Here is a 17,993-nt window from a genome sequence, read left to right as displayed (position 1 = left end):
CCCTGAATAAAGAAAAATGTGAAGTTATTCACATGACTACTAAAAGAAATCAGCTAAATTTTGATTATGCAATAAGTCACACAAATCTGAAGGCTGTAAATTCAGATAAATACTTAGGGATTACAGTTACAAATAACTTAAACTGCAACGATCACATAGATAATGTTGTGGGTAGAGCGATTAATTGGCAGAACACTTAGAAGGTGCAACAGGTCTACTAAAGAGACTGCTTACACTACACTTGTCTGCCCTATTCTGGGGTATTGGTGTGCGGTGTGGGATCCGTATCAGGTGGGAATTACAGATGATATCAAAAAAGATCAAAGGAGGGTGGCTCATTTTGTATTATCACAAAGTAGGGGAGATAGTGCCACAGACATACGTGAAATGGAGTGGCAATCATTAAAACAAAGGTGTTTTTTGTTGCGATAGGATCTTCTCGTGAAATTTCAATCACCAGTTTTCTCCTCTGATTGTGAAAACATTCTGTTGGCACCCACCTACATAGGGAGAAATGATCATCATGATAAAATAAGAGAAATCAGGGCTCACACCAAAAACTTTAAGTGCTCATTTTTCCCGCACGCCATTCGAGAGTGGAACAGTAGAGAGATAGCTTGAAGGTGGTTCACTGAAACCTCTGCCAGGGACTTAATTGTGAATATAGATATAGATGTAGGCGTTCATGAGTTATCACTGGAGGATTGTGACAGGCAGATGGAGTACGGGGAAATTATACTGGCATGGCATAAATAACATTACTTGGAGCCAGGAAGCAGTTTCACATTGGGAGATTCATCAGTCGACACAGCTGCCATTATTGAGCAGAAACAGATCCGCAAATGAAAACTGAAAAATTACAAAGTTGACCAAAATTGACAGTATCATGTAGTATGACAGAATCATCTCATTGATCCATTCTTACTGCAAGACACCAAAAACAGTGACAAGAATCACCAGATACTGCACAAATATGTATGGCCACTGACATGACAATGGGGCAATGTTGCAGATATTCTTTTTCAGCAAGATGGAGCACTACCTCATCACTCGTGACTGGCTGTCGGCTGGGATGGTGAACAATGCCCTCTGAGAAGTCCCGACCTCAACCCTGGTGACTTATCCTTGTTGGGTTCAGCCAAAGAGGCATACTGAACAAACCCACTCACAGTCTATGTATCAGAGGAAAGGATCAGAGTTGTTCTCAGAGGGACTTTCCTGCAGAAATCAATTGATGTCATCGCTATATGTTTACATTATTTGGTCAACAATGCAGGACCATATGTACAATTTTAATGTAGTATACATATTCTCATGGTCTTGAGAACTGCCAACAATTTGTTCCATGTCCAAATATTTTTTCACCAAAAATGTATGGGCATTTAAAACCAGGGAGTGACTTCTCACCCTCACAGTAGGCTATATAAGGTTTTTCTTTAAATGTAATGAAAAACCAAGTTGACTGCTGATAACAAAGATTCCAAGACTTACCAAGCGGGAAAGCGCCGGTAGATAGGCATAATAAATAAAACACACAAACACACACACAGAATTTCGAGCTTTCGCAACCTGCGGCTGCTTCGTCAGGAAAGAGGGAAGGAAAAGGAAAGACGAAAGGATGTGGGTTTTAAGGGAGAGAGTAAGGAGTCATTACAATCCCGGGAGCGGAAAGACTTACCTTAGGGGGAAAAAACGCACACACACACACACACACACACACACACACACACACACACACACACACACAACACACCCATCCATACATACATACATACATACACAGACACATAATATATTACTTCAGAGGAGCCCACCTGGTCCATACTGCTGGCGGTACGGCCTGTGCCGTGTGGCGGGGCTGCCGTCCTCGATGAGGCGGTCGATGAGCTCGGCGTACGCGTCCGTGCCCGGCACGGCACTCGCCAGCACGGGGTCTGTTGCCCCCACAGTTTGCAGCGGGTGGTAGCTGGTGGGGGCGGACGCCCTGCGCTGCGCCTCCTCCGCCTCCCTCTGCCCGGGGTAGCGCACCAGTCTGCGGACACAGGAAGGCACGGCGTGGGCGCCGCGTGTGAGGCAGCTGGACATGCTGCTACAAGCGAGGGTGAAGAGCCTACAGTCGCCTGGGTTGTGTTGTGTCAGAGTGCTATCATTTTTTCACAACTGCGTAAAACTGAGGAACTTCCAACATGCTGGTGTAATTGTAGGTCAGCAACTTCTGTTAATCAGTACAACAGGAAACCAGCTAAAGTTACAAACTTTACTTTTCTTATATACTTGACGACTAGTTTCAGGGGGGGGGGGGGGGGACCCATTTTTAAATCATCCAGACAGTCAAACTGGTATTTCCAAAAATACAGGAGCCATGTCCAAAATATATGCATATTATAAAGTGCAAATGAACAATTACCTGTATGTGCTGCAGCTATTCATTGGCAATTCATAGTATATAGTCGAAACATGGCCCCGGGAGTAGACAACATTCCAATAAAACTACTGATAGCCTTGGGAGAGCCAGTCTTGACAGAATGCTACCATCTGGTGAGCAAGATGTATGAGAAAGACGAAATACCCTCAGACTTCAAGAAGAATATAATAATTCCAATCGCAAAGAAAGCAGGTGTCGACAGATGTGAAAATTACCGAACAATCAGTTTAATAAGCCACAGCTGCGAAATACTAATGCGAATGCTTTACAGACAAATGGAAAAACTGGTAGAAGCTGACCTCAAGGGGTCAACACTGGAACACATGAGGCAATACTGACCCTATGACTTATCTTAGAAGAAAGATTAAAGAAAGCCAAACCTACATTCCTAGCATTTGTAGACTTAGAGAAAGCTTTTGACAATGTTGACTGGAGTACTCTCTTTCAAATTCTGAAGGTGACAGGGGTAAAATACAGGGAGCGAAAGGCTATTTACAATTCATACAGAAACCGGATGGCAGTTACAAGAGTCGAGGGGCATGAAAGGGAAGAAGTAGTTCGGAAGGGAGTGAGACAGGGTTGTAACCTCTCCCCGATGTTATTCAATCTGTATATTGAGCAAGCAGTAAAGGAAACAAAGGAAAAATTCAGAGTAGGTATTAAAATTCATGGAGACGAAGTAAAAACTTTGAGGTACACCAATGACATTGTAATTCTGTTACAGACAGAAAAGGACCATAAAGGGCAGCTGAACAGAATGGACAGTGTCTTGAAAGAAGGATATAAGATGAACATCAACAGAAGCAAAATGAGGATAATGGAATGTAGCTAAATTAAATCGGGTGATGCTGAGGGAATTAGATTAAAAAATGAAATGCTTAAAATAGTAAATGAGTTTCGCTATTTGAGGAGCAAAACAACTAATGATGGTCAAAGTAGAAAGGATATAAAATGTATACTGGCAATGGCAAGGAAAGTGTTTCTGAAGAACAGAAATTTGTTAACATCGAGTATAGATTTAAGTGTCAGGAAGCCGTTTCTGAAAGTATTTGTATGGAGTGTAGCCATGTATGGACGTGAAACATTGACGATAACTAGTTTAGATGAGAAGAGAATAGAAGCTTTCGAAATGTGGTACTACAGAAGAACGCTGAAGATTAAATGGGTAGATCTTACAACTAATGAGGAGATATTGAATAGGATTGGGGAGAAGAGGAATTTGTGGCACAACTTGACCAGAGGAAGGGATCGGTTGGTAGGACATGTTCTGAGGCATCAAGGGATCGCCAGTTTAGTACTGGAGGGCAGTGAGCAGGGTAAAATCAGAGGGAGACCAAGAGATGAATACACTAAGCAGATTCAGAAGGATGTAGTCTGCAGTAGGTACTGGGAGACGAAGAAGCTTGGGAAGGATAGAGTAGCATGGAGAGCTGCATCAAACCAGTCTCTGGACTAAAGACCACAACAATGGATAGTACATACATATTTCTGATATGGTTTTTGTATTTTTAGAAATATCATTTAGACTATCTGGATGATTTGAAAATGAGTCTCAGCCCACAATTGGTCATCACGCAAATAAAAAAAGAAAAAAAAATTAAAAGTGAAACATGCAATTTTGGCTGGTTTTCCATTGTAATTAAAATTGAATGAGACAATAAAGAACGACCACATTTACAGCATTAAGAATATAATAATTCTAATTCCAAAGAAAGCAGGTGTTGACAGGTGTAAATACTATCAAACTATCAGTAACTCATAATCCAAAATACTGACACAAATTATTTACAAAAGAATGGAAAAACTGGTGTAAGCCAACATTTGGGAAATGTAGAAACACGTGAGTGAAAACTGACCAAACAGCTTATGTTAGAAGATATGCCAAAGAAATGCCAAACATTTGCTTACCAGAGTGAAAAATATGACTACCAGAGCACAAAAAATGTGAATATATCCTGGGCAGAGTTATGTACATAGAAGATGGGAAGTACCTTATTGACTTATCTGGCAGCTTCAAAGACATTTAATCAAAACATCTTGATAGATTCTTCTGGCTTGCTCTCTCCAGCTGCCAGAGATTGTGGTAATGTGTGTACGAGTTGTGTTTACGTGAGTGTTGGCGTGTTTTATATTTTTAACGAAGTCCTTATTGACCGAAAGTGAACTTTCCAACAGTCTTTTTGCTATGCCTTTCTGCAACTCAGCATCTCAACTCTATGGTGAATAGCAACTGTCCTTTTCATTATACTGTTACATTCCATTGTTTGATACATTTGTGCTTTTTTACTTGTTAGTATTAGCACCCAAGTCATGTAATATCATATAATATGTGAAGTAAAGTACATGATACATGATGTCATTGCCCCAGAAACTAACCCAACCCCAGAAGTTTTATCTTCCAGGAAAAACTTCTTTAGCTATTAGATGCATGCTCTTCAGCCATGTCATATTATATATAGTGTACTATGGCTGGCAGATCATCTGTATTTTGGGCACAGTATCCAGGAACTTTAGCCTATAAATTGCAAGATGGAAGTGTACCAAGATTTTGCTCTCTGCACTGCGAAAGTAGTGTTCATTCTTGAAAAATATGTCAAGATGTTTTGATTTAAGTGTGTCTGAAGCTGCCAGATAAGTTGAAAAGCTAGTTCTGTAACTCTGCTAATTACATATTCCCCTCTTTTAGTGCTATGATAGTAGTATTTCTCATTCTGGTTCCCAACTTTTACTCTGTCATAATTTTGAGGTTGGACCACCATAGCTTGGCAACCAATGTAGATTTTTGTTTCCTTGAGTGACAATCGATCCAGTATAGATTTCTTTATTGCTGTTTGAACCATGTTGCACCATAAATCACAGAAATCTAAAGGCTGTGAATTCAATAAAATACTTAGGGATTAAAATTATGAATAATATAAATTGAAACAGTCACAAAGGAAATGTTGGGAAAGCAAACTACAGTCTGTGATCTATTCATATAACACTTAGAAAATGCAACAGGTCTATTGAAGAGATTGCCTACACTCTGCTTTTCTGTCCTGTTCTTGAGTATTTCTGTGTGGTATAGTATCCTTACCAGATAGGATTAACAGATGACATCGAAAAAGTTCAAAGCAGGGGAGCTCATATTGTATTATTGGAAAACAGAAGAGAGAGTGTTACAGATATAATATGTGAATTAGGGTGGTGGTGATCAAAACAGAGTCATTATTTGTTATTGTAGGACAATCTCATGAAATTTCAATCACCAACTTTCTCCTCTAAATGTGAAAATATTTTATTGGCAATATTATACATCACAAGGAATGATCATTTTAATACAATAAGAGACATCAGAGCTTGCACTGAAAGATTTAAGTGTTTGTTTTTCCCGCGTGCTATTTGAGAGTGGAACGGTAGAAATGTTTCTTGAAGGTGGTTTGATTAACCCTCTGCCAGGAACTTAATCGTAAAATGCAGAGTAATCATGCCAGATGTCGATGTGTGGAATAGATAGAGCTTAAGGTGTACAGCAACAAAAGTAAAACAGAGGAAATGGAATGTGGCTGAATTAAATTTGGAAATGCTGAGGGAATTAGATTACAATATGACACACTAAATTAAAAGATGAGTTTTGATATTTGGGGGCACAACATAAGTGATGACAGCTGAAGCAGAGAGGGTATAAAATGCACACTGGCTGTAACAAGAAAAGAATTTTTGAAAAAGAGTTATTTGTTAACATCTAATACAAATGTAAGTGTTAGGAAGTCTTTCCTGAAGGTACACTATGTGATTAAAAGTACCTCGACACCCCCAAAAACATACATTATTTATATTAGGTGCATTGTGGTGCCACCTATTGCCAGGTGCTCCATATCAGCGACCTCAGTAGACATCAGACATTGTGAGACAGTAGGATGGGGCACTCTGTGGAACTCATGGACATCGAACGTGGTCAGGTGATTGAGTGTCACTTCTCTCATACGCAAGATGTCCACCCTCCTAAACATCCTTCGGTCAACTGTTTCCGATGTGATAGTGAAAGTGTACATGTGAAGGGACACGTACAGCACAAAAGCATACAGGACGACCTCGTCTGTTGACTGTCAGTGACCGCCGACAGTTGAAGAGTGTCGTAATGTGTAATAGGCAGACATCTATCCAATGGAGAGATGTGTCCCAAAGTAAGAGTGATTTCAGGTGTGCCGCGAGGGAGTCTCTTAGGACCGTTGCTATTCACAATATACATGAATGACCTAGTTGATGACATCGGAAGTTCACTGAGGCTTTTTGCAGATGATGCTGTGGTATATCGGGAGGTTGTGACAATGGAAAATCGTACTGAAATGCAGGAGGATCTGCAGCGAATTGACGCATGGTGCAGGGAATGGAAATTGAATCTCAATGTAGACTAGTGTAATGTGCTGCGAATACATAGAAAGAAAGATCCCGTATCATTTAGCTACAAAATAGCAGGTCAGCGACTGGAAGCAGTTAATTCCATAAATTATCTGGGAGTACGCAATAGGAGTGATTTAAAATGGAATGATCATATAAAGTTGATCGTCGGTAAAGCAGATGCCAGACTGAGACTCATTGGAAGAATCCTAAGGAAATGCAATCTGAAAATAAAGGAATTAGGTTACAGTATGCTTGTTCGCCCACTGCTTGAATACTGCTTAGCAGTGTGGGATCCGTACCAGATAGGGTTGATGGAAAAGAGAGAGAAGATCCAACGGAGAGCAGCGCGCTTCGTTACAGGATCATTTAGTAACCGCGAAAGCGTTACGGAGACGATAGATAAACTCCAGTGGAAGACTCTGCAGGAGAGACTCTCAGAAGCTCGGTAGGGGCTTTTGTTGAAGTTTCGAGAACATACCTTCACCGAGGAGTCAAAGAGTATATTGCTCCCTCCTACGTATATCTCGCAAAGAGACCACGAGGATAAAATCAGAGAGATTAGAGCGTACACAGAGGCATACCGACAATCCTTCTTTCCACGAACAATACGAGACTGGAATAGAAGGGAAGAAGGGAGAACCGATAGAGGTACTCAGGGTACCCTCCGCCACACACCGTCAGGTGGCTTGCGGAGTATGGATGTGTAGATGTAGATGGAGATGTAGACCATCACATAGGAATTCCAAACTGCATCAGGATCCACTGCAAGTACTGTGACAGTTAGGTGGGAGGTGAGGAAACTTTGATTTCATGGTCGAGTGGCTGCTCATAAGCCACACATCACACTAGTATAAAATTTCGAGATGGTAGCATTATGGTGGGGTTGTGTTTTTCAAGGAGGGGGCTTGCACCCCTTGTTGTTTTGCGTGTCACTATCACAGCACAGTCCTACATTGATGTTTTAAGCACCTTCTTGCAAGGACAAGCACAGAAGCAAGGCCAATTAGTGGGAGTGACCACAAGGGTAGGCGAGACTGAAGTGTAACGGGTGAAGCCGCACGAAATTCCCCTTCAGTACACGGAAAGGAATGGGGATGGATGAAGACTAGGTCGACATTTGGGAAAGAGCGGACTCGGCCAGATTAGAGGACAAATGTGGGATACTGTGGTCAGGGAAGAAATCTACTGCGGGAGACACAAATAGGGGGGGCGTGGGGGTGGGGGGTGGCAGGTCATTCGGCTCGTAGCGACGACTCCCCGACAGTGAGGACGACGGCGACGCTGCGAGTGAGGGCCCTCTCACCTGGGGGGCTTCCGGGGCGCCTCGGCCAGCCGCTTCCTCTTCGCGTCCTCCTCCTCGGACAGCTTCTCCAGCAGCTGCTGCGTCCACGACATGCGGCCCGCAGATGGCGGCACCGACCTCGCGGCCGCTGCAGCTGCCCCGTCCGCATCCCCTGCCGGCTGATTCCCTGTGGCCGCAAGGGTGGTGGTGTAATGGAACACCCTTTCCTAACATAACCTTTCCTTATAGAAATAACCGATACCACGTATATTATCAATTTTCGTATACAGGATGGTCTATTGATCATGACCGGACCAAATATCTCACAAAATAAGCATTAAACAAAAAAAACTACATAGAACGAAACTCGTCTAGCTTGGAGGGGGAAACCAAATGGCACTATGGTTCACATGCTAGATGGTGCGGACGTAGGTCAAACGGATATCAACTACGTTTTTTCTAAAATAGCGCACCTCATTTTTATTACTTATTCGTGTAGTACGTGATGAAATATGAATGTTTTAGTTGGACCACTTTTTCACTTTGTGATAGATGGCGCTCTAACAGTCACAAACATATGGCTCACAATTTTAGACAAACACTTGGTAACAGGTAATTTTTTTTTTTAAATTAAAATACAGAACGTAGGTAGGTTTGAACATTTTATTCCGTTTGTTCCAATGTGATGCATGTACCTCTGTGAACTTACCATTTCTCAGAACGCATGCTGTTACAACGTGATTACCTATAAATACCACATTAATGCAATAAATGCTCAAAATTATGTCCACCAACATCAATGCATTTGGCAATACGTGTAACGACATTCCCCTCAGCAGCGAGTAGTTCGCCTTCTGTAATTTTCGCACATGCATTGGCAATGCACTGACGCATGTTGTCAGGCGTTGTCGGTGGATAAGGATGGCAAATATCCTTCAACTTTCCCCACAGAAAGAAATCCGGGGCATCAGATCCGGTGAACGTGCAAGACACAGTACAGTGCTTCGATGACCAATCCACCTGTCATGAAATATGTTATTCAATACCGCTTCAACTGCTTGTGACTATGTGCCGGACATCCATCATGTGGGAAGTACATCGCCATTCTGTCATGCAGTGAAACATCTTGTAGTAACATCAGTAGAACATTATGTAGGAAATTGGCATACATTGCACTATTTAGATTGCCGTCGATAAAATGGGGGCCAATTATGCTTCCTCCCGTAATCCCACACCATACATTAACTCACCCAGGTCGCTGATGTTCCACTTGTCGCAGCCATCGTGGATTTTCCAATGCCCAATAGTGAATATTATGCCGGTTTATGTTACCACTGTTGGTGAATGACGCTTTGTGGCTAAATAGAACGCGAGCAAAAAATCTGGCATTGTCCCGTGATTTCTCTTGTGTCCTGTGTTTAAAGTCATCCCCATGCAATTCCTGGTGCATAGTAATATGGTACGGGTGTGCAATTGATGTTTATGTAGCATTCGCAACACTGACGTTTTTGAGATTCCCGATTCTCACGCAATTTGTCTGTTACTGATGTGTGGATTAGCCACGACAGCAGCTAAAACACCTACTTGGGCATCATCATTTGTTGCAGGTCGTGGTTGACGTTTCACATGTGGCTGAACACTTCCTGTTTCCTTAAATAACATAACTATCCGGCGAACGGTCCGGACACTTGGATGATGTGGTCCAGGATACCGAGCAGCATACATAGCACACACCCGTTGGGCATTTTGATCACAATAGCCATAGATCAAGACGATATCAAGCTTTTCCGCAATTGGTAAATGGTCCATTTTAACACGGGTAATGTATCATAAAGCAAATACCGTCCGCACTGGCGGAATGTTACATGATACCAAGTACTTATATGTTTGTGATATTACAGCGCCATCTATCACAAAGCGAAAAAAGTGGTCTAACTAAACATTCATATTTCTTTATGTACTACATGAATATGTAATAAAAAATGGGGGCTCCTATTTTTTAAAAAAGCAGATGATTTCCGTATGACCTATGGCAGCGTCATCTAGCAGTCCAACCATAGTGCAATCTGGTTTGCCCCTTCAAGCTAGAGGAGCTACTTTGTTTGTAGTTTTTTCCTTTGATGACTATTTATTGAGATAGTTGGCCCAGTCACTATCAAAAGACCACCCTGTAGGTGAACATTCTAGACTTTTTCACTGAAAGTATTTAATTTGATTTTTTATACGATGTACTATATTTCAGACTAAAATGTATTACGATTGATACAGCTAAAATTGTTTTTCTTTTAGAAATATATGACATACTTAAAATTCATATTATTAATTGCACAATCTAATGCTAATTATTAAATTTATTTCTGGATTCATTTATAAAATAATCATATAACTTTGTGATGGTTGCTCTTTTGTCAAGAAATTATGTCAAGTCTTTTGCTTTGTAAACTTCTCGGAATATTGTGAGTGCCGCAGCCTTTATCATCAGCCTTTCCAGATGCTCTGAAGATGGTTGAATCGTTTACAGCAAAAATATGAGCATCTGACTGGTAAATTACCACAATTTTATGGATCAAGAAGTACACTGTGAGAACATGTGGTCCCTGCACAGAATACAGGTTTAGTGGCAACACATTGCTGTTTGAATATAAGGAAGCAATTAAAGGTCAAGGCCTACATATCTTGGCCGTTCGTAGTTCCAGAGCTGTTTGCCTCACAACATATCATCAAGCTATAGCACTGTTTCTGTGCTGTTATGCTGGAAAGGGAGATACGTGTCTCCCTGCGGTTTGGCTTTTGGCAGTTAGCACTGTAATAGAGATAGTGCATGTTGAAAGGTGGTCAAGATCCCTCTCTCAACCAGGTAACCCACCTACTATCATCAAACAAGGTAGAAGTGACCTGGTAATAAACAGCACGCAAGACTAGGAATCCATAGAATACTCCAGCCATGAAGCAGACGGGGGGGGTTACCTGTGGAGGGCTGGTACACGGGCGACATCTCACCGGCGCTCGCCTCGTCATCCGAATCTGCGTAAGGAATGTCCGTGTCGTCACCTGTGGACTCGACAGTAGTCGACGCCGAGACGTCGGCAGTCCCGGGCGGCGATTCCGGACTCTGCTGCTTGGCCTCGGCTAAGCTGGATCGCTGGGAGACCGACTTCGGTGGTACCTCTGGCTTCTGCGTATTGCTTTCTGTAACAAGCACAATAATATGTGGGAAATAATCAGGCTGGCTTTGTGATCGGACTGAAGAGTTCCTGGCAAAGCATGTAATTCTTGATGCAGATAAATCTTCACTTTTCAAAAATAACTACCGGTGTACAGCAACACAGTGTTTCAGGACTATTACTTTACACAACACATATAGCTGACCTGGTGGATAATGTGTAAAGCTTCATGAGGTCGTTTGTGAATAATGCTATTGTTTATAGAAAATTAAAGGTGCTGGAAGACCTGCACAGGATCAACACCAGCTGCAAAATTGGCAGTTGACCTTCAGTGTAATGAACTGAAACATACGAGGGCTGTTCGAAAAGTAGGGTGACTTTGCAAATTATATATATATAAAATAGAGGGAAATATTCCACGTGGGAAAAATATATCTAAAAGCAAAGATGATGTGACTTACCCAACGAAAGCGCTGGCAGGTCGATAGACACACAAACACACACACAAAATTTGAGCTTTCACAACCCAAGGTTGCTTCATCAGGGAAGAGGGAAGGAGAGGGAAAGACGAAAGGATGTGGGTTTTAAGGGAGAGGGTAAGGAGTCATTCCAATCCCTGGAGCGGAAAGACTTACCTTAAGGGGAAAAAAAAGGACAGGTAAACACTCGCGCGCGCACACACACATATCCATTTGCACATATACAGACACGAGCAGACATTTGTAAAGGCAAAGAGTTTGGGCAGAGAAATGCACGGCCTGAGGTGGAGTGGTTGCACAAAAATAACATTCTTGTAATGGACTGGCCTGCACAGAGTCCTGACCTGAATCCTGTAGAATATCTTTGGAGTGTTTTGGAATGCCAACTTCATACCAGGCTTCACTGATCAACATCGACACCTCTCCTCAGTGCAGCACTCTGTGAAAAATGGGTTGCCATTCCCCCAGAAGCCTTCCAGCACCTGACTGAATATATGCCTGTGATAGTGGAGGCTGTCAAGACTGGGGTGAGCCAATACTTACAGGACGAAACAGATTAATGCAGCGACCCTAAGAGGGACGCAAATGTGGTGTGACATGTTGGTCATTGCAGGAACAGCTCAGAATACAGCATAGCACCACTGTGCCATTCTTCCACTGCACACAAGGTCCAAATTGTACAATTATATGTTATGCTTTTATTTGGTATTGGCCAATTTCAACCCCATGGTCTTTATCAAATACAGGGCTATTACAAATGATTGAAGCAATTTCATAAATTCACTGTAGCTCCATTCATTGACATATGGTCACGACACACTACAGATACATAGAAAAACTCAAAGTTTTGTTCAGCTGAAGCCGCACTTCAGGTTTCTGCCGCCAGGGCGCTCGAGAGCGCAGTGAGACAAAATGGCGACGGGAGCCGAGAAAGCATATGCCGTGCTTGAAATGCACTCACATCAGTCAGTCATAACATTGCAACGTCACTTCACAACGAAGTTCAACAAAGATCCACCAACTGCTAACTCCATTCGGCGATGGTATGCGCAGTTTAAAGCTTCTGGATGCCTCTGTAAGGGGAAATCAACAGGTTGGCCTGCAGTGAGCGAAGAAACGGTTGAACGCATGCAGGCAAGTTTCACGTGTAGCCCGCGGAAGTCAAAGAATAAAACAAGCAGGGAGCTAAACGTACCACAGCTGACAGTTTGGAAAATCTTACGGAAAAGGCTAAAGCACAAGCCTTACCATTTACAATTGCTACAAGGCCTGACACCCGATGACAAAGTCAAACGCTTTGAATTTTCGGCACGGTTGCAACAGCTCATGGAAGAGGATGCATTCAATGCAAAACTTGTTTTCAGTGGTGAAGTGACATTTTTTCTTAATGGTGAAGTGAACAGACACAATGTGTGAATCTGGGCGGTAGAGAATTCTCACTCATTCGTGCAGCAAATTCGCAATTCACCAAAAGTTAACGTGTTTTGTGCAATCTCACGGTTTAAAGTTTATGGCCCCATTTTCTTCTGCGAAAAAAACGTTACAGGACACGTGTATCTGGACATGCTGGAAAATTGGCTCATGCCACAACTGGAGACTGACAGCGCCGACTTCATCTTTCAACAGGATGGTACTCCATCGCACTTCCATCGTGATGTTCGGCATTTCTTAAACAGGAGATTGGAAAACCGATGGATCGGTCGTGGTGGAGATCACGATCAGCAATTCACGTCATGGCCTCCACGCTCTCCCGACTTACCCGAGCGATTTCTTTCTGTGGGGTTATGTGAAAGACTCAGTGTTTAAACCTCCTCTACCAAGAAACGTGCCAGAACTGTGAGCTCGCATCAACGATGCTTTCGAAATCATCGATGGGGACATGCTGCGCCAAGTGTGGGAGGAACTTGATTTTCGGCTTGATGTCTGCCGAATCACTAAAGGGGCACATATCGAACATTTGTGAATGCCTAAAAAAACTTTTTGAGTTTTTGTATGTGTGTGCAAAGCATTGTGAAAATGTCTCAAATAATAAAGTTATTGTAGAGCTGTGAAATTGCTTCAATCATTTGTAATAACCCTGTACTTGCATGTAATTGGTCATAAGCCCATTTTTGTACAACATACATGAAATCAAAACAATCAAATACTGGGAAGAATGCCAACGCGTGTTCCAGCCAGTGTCATCAAGCCGTGGCATATAGTTCACAGGCTGGTTGGATCATGCCTTAGCATTCTTTTCAGAATTCAGTTTTTGGACTTCACGTATTTTCTACAAATAGTAGATGTCTATAGACCACATACATGCAAGTAATTGATAGTGACCATGAGGTTAAAATTGGCCAGTAACAGATAAAAGTATTACATACAGTTTCTGTCTCAGCTGAATCATATCTTCACATAAACATTACGCAAATGACTGTTTTTCCTACTTATATGAGTTAACTTACGTTTTTACACATTTAGAGCAAGCTGCCGTTCATCACATCAAACAAAAATTCCATCCACTGATCTATCAGAGGACTGTGCTGCTCAGAGACGTAGACCGATGTAATGCACCCCTGTTACTATGACTGAAATGTGCAAGTTTGTTCTAGAAAGGCTGACCGCCATGCTTTGTAACATTGTATTTTAGCCAATTCTCAAAGGGTGTAGAGGGAAAACACTGTTGAGGATATTATTTTTCCTACAGACTTCTAGTGCGCATTTCTGAGGTTACACAATGACATTGTTTAAGACTTACATTGACACCTATTATTCTGATGAGTCAGTACAGTTACGAGGCATAATGTAAATGCCACTGTCAAGTACTATTGTAGGACATGGTATACAAAACTAGTACACAACACAATACATACTGTATACTTCATATTTGTGATTTCTCTCTCCAGTATTTTCAGAATCTTTCAGTTTTGCATTGATACTTCAGCATTTCGATTGGTTTTCAAAGATATTTCTTTCATTTGTAATTTCAATCTATTGATTGGAAAAATTATTATCTACCTATAATACACTTTTCTACAGACCAGTACATTGCTCAATCACTTAAATGTTGTGTTTCTCCTAAAAAGACAATAAAAATTATTTTTACTTTAAAACAAAATCCAATAATAAAAGTCTGTACTTATGTAGGCAAATAGTGAAGCCCTTAGAAAATTAGGAAATTATTAAATTAGAAGAAATGATAGATGAATATAGAAATTTTTGTAATTCTGGCATTACCAGGAAATGTTATAAAAATTATAATTTTAATTTTGTTAGTTAAAAATGTCTAGAAATCTCTATAAAAATCTATTATGAAATTACCCGTATTACACAAATCTAATAACAACTTAAGCTGTAACAAACAACAAAGTTATGTACAGTGTCAAAAGTTATGAAAGTTATTCCAGCTGCGAATAGTTCAGTTCACTTTAGGTTTGTCCTTAGCGCACTATGTATTTGTCCAAGTCCATATGTGGGCCAGAATTTTTAGCTGTGAAGGAATTCATAATCATGCCTTGCACCTGCATAAAAATAAATTAAATGTGTGTGAGGTTAATTTGAAATAAGAACCCCGGACCAGTTAATCCTTCTAACCATATTAAGTATCTTCTTCACATCGTCGTCATCAATCTCTCGATTGGTTAGCAGCTGTCTATCTAGATCTGTTAGAAATTAATTTCTATATTTCTGCACAATTACAGAAACATGCATTATGTGTAGCTTGTTTCAAAAATTCCATTGCAGTCTTCCTCGAGCTATCTTCCCTCATAATGTTTCTTCTCGGACATTTCCAAGGAAATCATTGTGTTGTATTGTTGACCAATCCACTCATGTCTTCTTCACTCAAATTTTTTTTCTAAATGAACTTTCTTTACCAGTTATATGGAGGACTTCCTGGTAAGTGGTTTTGCCTGTTTACTTTAATAAGTGTCTCCAGCTCCACGTATCAAATACTTCACTAGATCTCTTTCTGTTTTTGTGTATTGTACTTTTCACAGTCATGCAATGCTGCATTCCAAATGTAGCTCTTAACTGTCTTTTTCTCACTTCTTTATTTCTGTTGTTTGAATATTTTTTTTTACTTTTGAACGTTGCTTTTGTTTCTGTAATTCTTTCTTTTATGTCTTCTTTGCTTTGTCCATCTCCAGTTATCTTGTGTCCAAACTATGTGCAATATCTTGTATGTTTTATTGTATTCCCTCTAATTCTAATCTTTATTTCTTCTGTTTCCTTGGAGTACATGAGTATTTCTGTCTTTTACGAGTACTGTGATTCCCCCTTTAAATCGTCACATGAATGACAAAACAGCAGATATTGAAATAAGTGACTAAATACCTGAAATTGCTCAATAGAGGAAAGGCCACTTTACCTAACGAGATACCAGTCTCACGCTACACAGAGTACACAGAACAAATTGCTCCTGTTCTACAGCTAGTGTACCACAGGTCTCTGGAGGAGTGGAGCATTCCTCACGATTAGAAAAAGAGCACAGGTCACTACCATTTTCAAGAAGGATCATCGAACAGGTGCAAGGAACTATACACCCACATCTCTGACCTATGTCTTTTGTAGAATTTAGGAATACGTTTTGTGCTCATGAATTATGATATTTCTGGAGACCGGTTGATTCACCAGTAATTCTGAGAACCGCTTATGAAAGCCTTCACTGTATGACTGAAAAACTTCATTCCTGCACTCTCCACATGTGAATGCAATGGGAAGAAGCCTTAATCATGGCAGAATTGGGAAATGCCCTGTGCCATGCACTTCTATTTAGGAATCAACAGGGGTTCTAGCAATGATTGTTGTGTATAACCCAGCTCGCTCTGCTTATACGTGAGACCTGGAAAGCAGCAGGTATGGGTGCCCAGGTATATACCGTGTGCCTCGACTTCCGGAAGGCAATCAACACAGTTCTACACCATCATTCAATCGACAAAATAAAAGCATGTGGAGTATCAGACCAACTGTGTGATTGGATTGAGAAGTTTCTAGCAAACAGAACACAACATCTCATTGACAGCAGAGAGAAGTATTCAACCGACAGGTTACTACGGACGTGCCCCACAGGGATTTTACAGGACCATCACTTTTCACAATATACATACATGACCCAGGAGATAATGTTGGAAGTTCCATCAGGCAGGTGCTGTTGTATACAGAGAAGTCACAATGCCAAAAAATTGTAGTTAAATGTAGGAAGACCTACACACAACTGATACTTTGTGTCAGGAAGTGGCAATTGAGTGTCAACATAAACAAATATAATGTATTCTACATACATACACAGAAAGACGTTCTATAGTACAAGTATGAAATTGTAGGAGAGTCACTGGAAGTAATTACTTCCATAAAATATCTACGAGAATGAAATGACACAATGTCATCAGAGATTTTAATGATTATGTATTTTATGTACATACACTACTGGCCATTAAAATTGCTACACCAAGAAGAAATGCAGATGATAAACGAGCATTCATTGGACAAATATATTACACTAGAACTGACATGTGATTACATTTTCACGCAGTTTGGGGCACACATCCTGAGAAATCAGAACCCAGAACAAACACCTCTGGCCATAATAACAGCCTCGATACGCCTGGGCATTGAGAGAAACAGAGCTTGGATGGCGTGTACAGGTACAGCTGCCCATGTAGCTTCAACGCGATACCACAGTTCATCAAGAGTAGTGTCTGGCGTATTGTGACGAGCCAGTTGCTCGGCCACCATTGACCAGACGTTTTCAGTAGGTGAGAGATCATAGGGATGTGCTGGCCAGGGCAGCAGTCGAGCATGTTCTGTATCCAGAAAGACCTGTACAGGACCTGCAATATGCGGTCGTGAGTTATCCTGCTGAAATGTAGGGTTTCGCAGGGATTGAATGAAGGGTAGAGCCACGGGTCATAACGCATCTGAAATGTAACGTCCACTGTTCAAAGTGCCGTCGATGCGAACAAGAGGTGACCGAGACGTGTAACCAATGGCACCCCATACCATCACGCCGGGTGATACGCCAGTATGGCGATGACGAACACACGCTTCCAATGTGCGTTAACCGCGATGACGCCAAACACGGATGCGACCGTCATGATGCTGTAAACAGAACCTGGATTCATCCGAAAAAATGACGTTTTGCCATTCGTGCACCCAGGTTCGTCGTCGAGTACAGCATCGCAGGCACTCCTGTCTGTGATGCAGCGTCAAGGGTAACCGCAGCCATGGTCTCCAAGCTGATAGTCCGGGCTGCTGCAAACGTCACCGAACTGTTCGTG

The 17,993-nt window shown here is 41.5% G+C and overlaps 1 protein-coding gene across 1 annotated transcript in view; it reads right to left on the bottom strand.

Moving 5' to 3' along the window:
* The window catches only part of LOC126295230 (uncharacterized), a 2,305,622-nt gene that overhangs the window by 1,841,605 nt on the left and 446,024 nt on the right, over window positions 1–17,993 (bottom strand). Inside the window, exons 9-11 of the mRNA XM_049987579.1 lie at window positions 11,058–11,279; window positions 8,112–8,277; window positions 1,815–2,032 (exon numbers count right to left, since the gene is read on the bottom strand). Coding sequence (XP_049843536.1) covers window positions 1,815–2,032; window positions 8,112–8,277; window positions 11,058–11,279 — 606 coding nt within the window. The remainder of the gene's footprint in view (window positions 1–1,814; window positions 2,033–8,111; window positions 8,278–11,057; window positions 11,280–17,993) is intronic.

The sequence above is a fragment of the Schistocerca gregaria genome, chromosome 11 (assembly GCF_023897955.1).
Source record: "Schistocerca gregaria isolate iqSchGreg1 chromosome 11, iqSchGreg1.2, whole genome shotgun sequence".
NCBI lineage: Eukaryota > Metazoa > Arthropoda > Insecta > Orthoptera > Acrididae > Schistocerca > Schistocerca gregaria.
This window is presented reverse-complemented; position numbering and strand designations above follow the sequence as displayed.